At 36.4% G+C, this 10,107-nt stretch overlaps 1 protein-coding gene across 2 annotated transcripts in view; it reads left to right on the top strand.

Moving 5' to 3' along the window:
• The first annotated feature begins 215 nt into the window (after window positions 1-215).
• The window catches only part of ZC2HC1A (zinc finger C2HC-type containing 1A), a 69,140-nt gene continuing 59,248 nt past the window's right edge, over window positions 216-10,107 (top strand). For both annotated transcript variants that reach the window (XM_007185088.3, XM_028167190.2), the window contains exon 1: window positions 216-285. In XM_007185088.3, the coding sequence (XP_007185150.1) occupies window positions 270-285 (16 nt within the window). In that variant the 5' untranslated portion in view covers window positions 216-269. The remainder of the gene's footprint in view (window positions 286-10,107) is intronic.

Genomic DNA, 10,107 nt, shown 5'->3' with positions numbered 1-10,107 from the left:
CAGGATGCAAACCGAACCGCTCTAGGATTGCTCGGAGGACTACCACGAAAGCCTAGAGCTGGGAGGCAGCTGTGCAGCGGCAGCTGGAGGCACTTCACCCCGAGGCCCCGCCCCCCGGAGCTCCGCCCGTTCAGCTCCGGACCAATGGGCGCTCGGAATATTAGCGGGTGGGAGGCGCGGCCGGGTTGCTACAGCCCGAGCTGCGCGGCGGCGGCGGCGGCGGCGGCGTGCTGTTGGAGGAGTCTGGCGGAGCTCGAGGCGGTGGCGCCATGGAGTCACTGGAAGGTGAGGAGGTGAAGGGATGCGGGCCGGGCGTCTGGGGGTGGGGTGGCTGGCACGAGGGGCTGCCCTGGACCTCGGTACTGGGGAGGCCAGGGCAGGTCCGGAGAGATGGACCCCGCCGCTCCTCGGAGGCCCGGGGAACAGGCGGGCGTCCTGCAGCCCCAAAGCGGTCGAGCTAATGATCCTCAGGCTGCCCCTCCTCAGACGGTCTTCACCTGATGCTTCCCCACCCCGGGCCTGTTGCTGTCTCTGGTAAACGCCTGCAAATCCCTTCCTACCATTTTCTGGTCTTTCCTGACTCCCTGAGGGTCCTGTTGGTAATCACAGCCTCCGGCCAGATTTTATTTTCCTTGCAAAGTGGACTCTCCGTTAATGTCTACCGCCTCCCCACCGCCAGCCTTTGCTGGAGGCCCGTGGTGTGTCTCCAACCTCGAGCTTCTGATACTTTTCTTGGCCACTTCCCTTGGTTTCCCTAGGTAACCATTTTTCCATTTCTACAGCATCTTCTGTGGGAGGGATGCCAAGAGCATCTCCCAAGGAAGTGTCACTGATCAGCTTTAGAGCCGGGACAATAGATTAACCGCAGGATTTAAGGGTTTATTCATGAGGACTCTGTAAGGAAGAGCCAGCATTGATTCGTTATCTTTAGGTTTATCTTTGTGCTGTAACCACGACTCCAGATTTTGCTTTGTTCCCAATTCTTTCACTTCTCTATTCTCTTTACCCATTTTATCTTGTGTAATACAACGTTCGCTTAGAAACAACAAAGCGGGGGAAGAAAACCCAGCTAGCATTAGCAACAGCAGTGTCAAAATTCCTTTTCAAATTGTGGTCAATCTTTCTGATGAAGAATAAGCCTGCAGAATTGACAGATCCCGTTGTCTTGATTTAGCCTTGATTTTTTTCCCCCTCTTAATTTACGTAGATTCAGGTGGAATTAATAAACAGAGGCATTGAGTCCTGTGTATTGTTGCATGCTAGAGACTAAATTGTTTCAGGTTGTGTTATGAAAGGAAAAGTAATAACTGATGACTGTCTGCAGTGACCTAGGGTCACCAAAAAAGAAATGCAGTAATGAGTATGATAGTATTTCATGCTTTTGCTCCTAGGCGAAGCTCTCATAGTAAACACCTTGAGGATGATAATCAAGAATTCTGATGATTTTCCACTTGTGAGCTGCTGCAGTGTACTACGACAAATGAAGTTCTTGTTCTTTGCTTAATTTTAGGCAGATCACTCAAGTTTCCATGAAATAGGAATTGTAATGAAAGTATTCCTTACTCAAGATAATTTTGTTTAGAGAACTCCTGGAGGCAGCTTTTTTTTTTTAAATAAATTTTCAAACGTGGTATTATAGCATAGTGGGTAGGATCATGGGTCCTGGAATTCTCATGAAATTATAATATACATAAAGTGCTTTAGAAAAGTTGTTTTTCTGCAGATTTCTATTATTTTATTCAACATTTATAATTGAGGCAAAGATCTTCATTTGATTTTTCATTTATGTATTCTAAGCATCTAAAACAGTGTCTGACACAAAGTAGGTATTCAATAAATATTTCTTGTTAGATAAATGACTTTGTCTATGAGAGGCTCTGGGGATGCAGAAAAAAAATAAAAATTCAAAGCCCTGCTCTCATTGAGCCTACGTTTTAGGGAATCTTATATTTTAGCAGTGCTAAGACATTACTATTGAAATCTTACCAAGGATGCTTTTAAAATATAATGAAAACCTATTATAATACTCAATTACATGGGTGGAGGAAAACATGAATTCTGGTGTAATATGGTATGTTATCACGGGCGTGTTTTAGGGGGCCAGCTTGTGATGTTTCATGTTAAACAGTACTTGTTCTTTACTCATTTTTTTTTAAACAAAATAAGTTGCTGTTATTAACTATGATGTGTTTAATTGTAATGAATTAGGTTAAAATATATGAAATTATTCTTGTAGGCCAAAACAGTTGAATATTGGTAACTTCAAATAGTAATGAAATAAAATTTTTTATTTTAATAAAATAAAAGCTCTAAGAGTCTTTTGTTGAAGTTAGTGCCTTTCTTTTACTCCTTTTTTAAAATTAGTCCTTGTTAGGTCATACTTTATAAAGATGAACTTTGAGTCTCAAGGTTACAATTCATTAATTCATTCATCTATGCCTTGGTTTAATAAACAGTGATACATTGGTACAGTGATAGTTAAGATAGTTTTTCCCTATTGGAAATTAAAACCTAGCACTTTGAAGATGTCTAATGAACATTATATTACAGCATCCAGTAGAAAATCTTTAAGAGTTTGCTTAATATATATCATAGTAATTGAGCAAATATTGTACTGCTTGGCATTAGACCCATGTTTTTAGTTGAAGCCAGTTAGCAGACTAATCTTGATTGTAAAACCAGAAAATATACGGACCCCTGAAAAATTTTATTGAAGATTATCATACTCTTTATTTTTAAAATTACTTGCTTGTAGATCATATATCGCTTACATTATTTTTGGTCTTTCTGGGACTTTTATATTTCCTGGATTGTCAGGAGTTGAGCTGTTAGGTTGAACACTGTATTTCAAAATCTAATATAAATTATTGCTCATGATTTTGTATACTCTGTATCTGAGCACTTCTGCATTGTGTGTGCAATTAGAGTAAAGGCTTTAATTCCTTTTCACCTAAAGCTCGTGCCCTATAGGTATGTCTAAAGGCAATAGAAGTATTTCTGGATTTGGGAGAGTTCAGTCTCTCATAAGCTTTTCATCTGTAAAATGGAGAGATGACAAACCCTAAGCAGATTTTATCCATATTATTTTCATTCCTTTCATAATATCTTGATAAACGGTTATTAACAAATATGACAGAGATCAGGCTGCCTATTCCTCTTTTGGACTGCTAAAATTAGTAGATCTTAGTGTACTGCCCTCTAAAACTTGATTAGAAGTCTGATTGCTCTTTTCTAATGTAGCTCTTGATATAGTTGAAGACAGCCATGGTGTCCCATTAGGGTTTTTTGTTTTGTTTTTCCCTAATCTAAGTAATGGTTTAACTGAATAATTCTTCATCTTTATTAATTTATCTAGATTCATTTTTTGTGTGTGTGCTGAATCTGTTGCTAGGTTATTTTAATAGTCAGTGTATTGGACAGGTCTGTGTTTGGATTCTTGCTTTGTTTGTTTTGTTTTTTTTTTAGCTCTGTGATTTGGTTAATCTGAACCTCAGTTTCCTCAGCTATAAAAAATGGAGCTAGTAAATACCAATCTACCTGAACTATATTAAGAATTTAATGATGAAAACATATATAAAGAATTTGGCAAGCTGCCTAGTACATAGGAGGCCCCCTCCTGTACTTGTTTATTGGATGGATAAAATCACAGGACATGTGTTAGGACCTTGAGAGTGGTTCAGTATAGGTAAAACGTAACAGGCTTGGAAGGGACTGTGGGCAGTCTCACTAGATAATTATGGCAGCAGGATAGATTGGAGAAGGGAGAGGCTGGAAATACATATATGTGATAAGGATTTGAACTAAGGCAAAAGTAGCAGAAATTAAAAGGGATATAGGTTTAGAAGACATTTCTGAGATGGAAAGATGAAATAGAACTGCTCGAAGTGAGAGGGAAAAGGAATCAAAGATAAAGCAGCTTTCTAGCTTGGACTTAGAGTTAACCTTAAGATCTTTAACCAAGAGAAAAACAAGTTTGGAAGATGAGGTAATGATTTTGGCTTTAGAAGTGTTGTGTTTGTATGGTACTTGGGGCATATCTGGTGGAAAAGTTTTATAGCTACTTGTAAATATCTGTCTGGAGTTTTTAGTTTAGTAGTCATCAGCATATAAGTGACAGCAAATGGATGCGTTTGCCCAGGAAAGCTATATTTAACAAAACAAAGAAAAAAACTTGTGAGGGACTGATGCTTTAGGGTTGAGCAAGAAAGGAAGTTGGAGTGGGGAACAGTCTTTAAAAAGGTTTAAAATTGTCAAGAAAGGGAATTGGGGGAGAACAAATATTTATTGAGTAATGAATATGCTAGAAAAAGCCTATAGCACCTGGTATTCCTGGAGATCTAAGTACTAACTAGGTCAAACTCTGCTTAGTTGTGAAATCTGAAACACTTGGGCTTAGGAGAGAGAAATACCATTGAAGCCAAGAGAGAAAGGACTTTAAAGGTAGAAGGGATTGATCAGCAGAGCCTCATGATGTAGAAAGGTCCAGTAAGGTGAGGATTCAAAAGAGGGCTTTCAGTTTGACAATTAATAGATTAACAGCGATCAGTTAGTTGCCTCTGTTTCTTAAGGTCCTTACTCTAATGCGTCGTGTTTTTTTTTTTTAAACAGTGAGTCTAAATTACTTTATTTTCAAATTTCTTCAAACATGAAGGAATTTGAGTCTATGCATTGTTCCCTGAATATAAACTCAGTTGGTGTAATATAAAGTATTAAATGTGTTCTCCTTGCCACGCTTTCTAGATAGTATGTAATTTCAGTTTAAAATTTCTCTCTGATTCAGAGGTTATTTATGAGAGTGTTCCTTAACTTCCAAAATGTTAAGATTTTTTTTTGTTAAGATGTTTTTAGCCATTAGTTTTTATTTACTTCTAATTTTGTGTGTTCTATGAGTAGTCTACCTTTCAAAAAGTTTTAAAAAGTTTTCTTTGTGGTCAAATACACCATCAATTTCTCCATGTTTTATAGTCATACAAAAATGCACACTCTGAGTTGGTAGGAAACAAAGTACATATAATTTTTTTTTAATAAATTTATTTATTTTATTTTTGGCTGCTTTGGGTCTTCGTTGCTGCTCGCGGGCTTTCTCTAGTTGCGGTGAGTGGGGGCTGCTCTTCGTTGTGGTGCGCAGGCTTCTCATTGCGGTGGCTTCTCTTGTTGCGGAGCATGGGCTCTAGGCGCACCGGCTCCAGTAGTTGTGGCAAGCGGGCTCAGTAGTTGTGACTCGCGGGCTCTAGAGCACATAATGCCTCCTTATTAAAGAAGCTTTCACTGATCTTACCCACTTCTCAAACACACACATAGCAAAATATATAAAATGTCAGGTAGTGAAAAAAAGTCATTTTTTTTTTTTTTTTTGTCTAAAGAATAGAAGCTCCATAAGATCAGGGTCTTTGTTTTTTTATCACTGTTTGCCTAACTCCTAGAACAGTTCCTGTCTCATGCTAGGTGCTCAATAAATACTTGTTGAATCAACAAATGGGTCTGTTTTAATATAGTGTTTAGTCCTGATAAAGCTTGCCTGCAGTTCAGATAGGGGGAGAATGAGAGGTAGAGAGGAGCTAGTCAGTAAATGTAAGCCAGTGTTTCAAAAAATATGATACTCGGGGCATCAGTCCTAAATACCTTTTAGGGGCAGAAAGGATTTCTGTTGGGGAAATAACAGCATACTAAATCTTTCTCCGTCTTTTTTTTTTTTTTTTTTTAAGACTTAGGAAGTTCTGTTCTAAGAAAACCTGTGTGTTTAATTTAGCATTTTCCAAACATTTGACCATGAGCAAAGGATTTGAGGGTGATTAGTAGAAGTAGTGGAAATGACTAGTCAGGTTCAGACTGGATAGGAAGGGAAGTGCAGTCAGGAATGGGCTATCAAGAAAATGCAAGTCACTCTGAGATCAAGAAAGTGATTTAGAGGTAGATGGTAGAAGCCTGTGCTTCCAGAGGGAGCTTGTGTATTTTAAGAGTCCAGAGGTGGATCTTTCTAAGTTGTTTTAGCAGTGGTTGTTTTTGCTGAACTGGAGTGCAGGTCACTGAAGTGGAGTGGAGGGTGCAGGTTGTGTGCTGAGTAGGTTAAGCATGAATGTTGAAACGTTGAAATCTAGGATGAGCTGAAAAGGAATATCTTGTGAGATATTAGAGATTGTTGACCTGGAAGTAATTCGGTTTTAAAAAAGGATTGTAGGAGCAAAGTAGTAAAACAGGTGCCGTGTACTTCAAAAGAGAGGTTTGTTGAGTTTTAAAGGTTGGTTTCAGATAAGCAGTGACCAGTGGTGAAGGAATAGACATGAAACACAGAGCCCAGAATTGTTCTTGATTTCCAAGATTTTTCTTTTGGAAATGTTCTATACTATTTCTTAAATATATACATTTTAGAATGTCATAACTATTTTAGATAAGAGCATATTATTTCACATCACCTGTATAATAATATTATATAAAGATACCATTTTAAGTCTTATTATCATGCAGATTTTGAAATTACTCAATACAGTAACTCATAACAGAATCAACAGTATGTACAGGATAAATTTTGTAAGGAGAGGTTGGCTTCTTTAAAGTTTTAGAATATTAAATACTTATTCACTTGGTTCTGTCCATCAATTTGAGTGCTTCTTTCTACAGTGAATTTCATCTCTCTCTACTGTATTTTTATAAGCCACACAATTCTCTAGCATTCGCCACTCAGGAGAAAGTAGTGGAGTTTGCCTGCATGCCCTGGAGAGTAGTATTTTTTATTTCATTGGTTGTGAAACATTTTTACATATAACATCTCAGTTGATCCTATTAAATTTTAAGGTGGATTGAGCGGATGTTATCTTCATTTAACAGATGTTAAACTTAAGGCCACCTATATGATTAGTCATACATTTTCTTCTAGTTCATATAGTGAAAACTTTTCCAACAAGGAGAGAGACATCATGTTCTTTGCTGTAGGTCCTCGCAGATTCTCAGTTCTGTATACAGACAAGTGGAAGTGATTTCCTCATCATCCTGCACACTACCTGAAACATTCATTCTACCATCCACAATTGGTCAATTGGTTTAATCCTTCTTGTATGTGACCAACTTTTTTTTTTTTTAATATAACATCAGTAAGGGAGGTGTCGTATCATCATTTACTTTTCTTATTAATGTGGTCTTAAGGTAGATTTTATTAAATAAATATGCTGTATTTATTATGGCATAATAGAGGTAGAAGCAGGCCACATAGTTCATTTAATCTAACTTTCTTATTTTATACAAGAGGAATGTGAACCTTAGGTTAAATATCTTGCCCAGCAAGTCATAGCTCTAAGTGACAGAGCTGGGACGTGAATTTAGATAGTATGAGACAAATTCCAGTGCCTTTTCTACTACACTCTCATGTCTTTTAATGAATGCCATAAGAACAAAATGTGGTGGTGTGACTCTAAACCCTAAGCTGCTTATCGTTACCTGTCAGTAGAAGTTCTTTTCAGGGGATGCTGATACCAACACACATGACATATTTTGTGGATTATAGGGCTATACTCTATAAGAGGAAACTGTAAATTTATTTATTTTATTTTGAATAAAGTAATAACTTAAAAATTTTTTTTGTGATAATTATTTTTAAATGTTTTCTCTTTAATGCTGTTTTCTCTTTTTTATGCCTTGTAGCTATAATAATTTTCTTTTCCTTTAAAGACAATCTGAACATGTTTGATGACTTGTAGGAATTAATCCCAGGAGTTGGATTTTATTTTATGTTAGTATTCTAGTTGCTGTTATATTAAGTTTTAAGCTTTTGTATTAAAAAAAAAAGGAAGATGATTTGGCTCTTAGATATAGTGAAGAAGTAAATCATGTAGACTGTTGGCTTTATGAAGCAAAGATTGTGTGACTCCACCCTTGTGTCACTGTTACTTGGTACATGCTTGGCAAGTATTGATAGTAGGTACTCAAGTAGACACACATTATTTCCATGTGTTGAATTGATTTTTCTCAATAGTTAATTTTTTATAAGATTTCGCTTTGTTATCTATTTAACAAGGAAATACTGAAATATACTTTTAAGCAAGTAACACAGTGGTACTTTTCAACATTTTATATGGATAAATTTTTAAATTATTGTTTGGAATTTAAAGGAAGACATGAAAACTATAAATAGGCAAGCCTAATAGATTATGCAGTATGTGGTATCACTTTGACAGTCGTTATGAAGACATTAATCTTCATATACCTAATGGATTCCATCCAGCAACTGCTTCAACTTTTTGGATAGTTAATGGAATTAAGTGATCCAGATAAATGAAGTTGCTTTGCTCTCTCTCCGTAAATAACCTCGTCTTTGCTATTGGGAAGGACGAATCAGGCAAATCTTAGTTTTGCTTTTGTAGTGTTCACAGCTTACCCACCACCATACAGACTTTGGCCTCCATCTATCTACCACTGAAACAGTGCAGTAGAGTACTTGGAGAATGAGAGAACAAAACAATTCTTCTGTTACTGTTTGATTGCGTTCCCACCAATGTCTTTTTTGATTCTCCTGATAAGTTTTCTGTGGACTCACTAAATGCCTTGGAACAACACGTTACATGAAGTCCATAATCGTACTTTTTTCATGAGTTTGTTACTTCTAAAAGAAAATGTTTTTTTACTTGCCTTTCATATGATAAAAGAATTTTAACAGAAATTCAGCAGAAGATACAAGGATATCATTTTTGTCATTTTTATGAAAATTACAGGTATGGAAATAAATTAGGTGTGATGTTTGGCTAGATAATAAAATGACAAATTGACTTAGTTATGTAGGATCCCAAAGAATGTAGTTTCTGTGTGTGTATATGTGATGAAATTTGTTATGTGCAAGTACATGATAGATGCATTAACTTCTGATTTTGTAAAAGTTGCAGCCACTTCTTCCTTGTTTAATCAGTTGTGCCCATAAGGTCAGATTGTCTCTATTTGTTGGTCCAGTGAATCTTAACATAATATTATATTTATAAAATAATGAACAATTCACATAACGCGTAGTAACTAGGTAATCTTTTCCTTAAAGCCTAATACTTCTGTTGTCGGGGAGGACAACATTCTTTTTATTCTAGACTCCCTAATCATATCAGGGAGCCACCTCACTGATCTCCAGGGTTATTTCTTACTTTTTTTTTTTTTTTTTAGTTTAAAAAAATGTTGTATTGTGGAAAAATAGACATAACATAAAATTTACCTTTTTAACCATTTTTAAGTGTACAATTCAGTGGTATTAAGTACATTCACATTGTTGTGCAACTATCGTCACTATCCATCCCCAGAACGTTTTCATCATCCCAAATTGTAGCACCTGTTTTTATCTTATTTTTTTCTTCCAGTTTTATATATATAATTGACATAGAGCACTGTGTAAGGTGTACAGCATACTGATTTGATTTATATGTCATGAAATGTTTACCACAATAAATTTAGTGAACATCCATCATCTTATACAGATAAAGGGAAAAAAACTTTTTTTTTCCTTGTGATGAGAAACTCCTAGGATCCAATCTCTTAACTTTATATACAACATAGAACATTGTTAATTATCTTTATCATATTGTACATTACATCTCTAGTACTTGTTTATCTCATTACTGGAAATTTGTACCTTTTGGTGATGTTCATCCAGTTTCCCATCCTCCCCACCCAGGTAGCCACAAATCTGATCTCTTTTTCTATGAGTTTGTTTAGGAAGTATATTTGACTACAAAACTATTTTTGTTCCTGGTACACAATTTAGTAATTCGATGCTTCTCTAAATTTCAAAATGATCACCATGGTAAGTCTAGTTATCATCTGTCACCATACAAAGGTATTATTTACTATATTTTCCACACTGTACATTTCATACCTGTGACTCATTTATTTTGTAACTGGAAGTTTGTTTGTCTTAATCTCCCTCACCTATTTCCTCCCCGCCCCGACCCCTCTCCCTTGGCAACTACCTGTTTGTTCTCTGTGTCTATGACTGTGTTTCTGTTTTAAGTTTGTTCATTTGTTTTTTAGATTCCACATATAAGTGAAATTATACAGTATTTGTCTTTCTCTGTCTTACTTCACATAGCATAATACCCTCTAGTTCCATCCATTTTGTCACAGATGATAAGATTTCATTTT

Source organism: Balaenoptera acutorostrata, chromosome 17 (genome assembly GCF_949987535.1).
Source record: "Balaenoptera acutorostrata chromosome 17, mBalAcu1.1, whole genome shotgun sequence".
Lineage (NCBI taxonomy): Eukaryota > Metazoa > Chordata > Mammalia > Artiodactyla > Balaenopteridae > Balaenoptera > Balaenoptera acutorostrata.
This window is presented reverse-complemented; position numbering and strand designations above follow the sequence as displayed.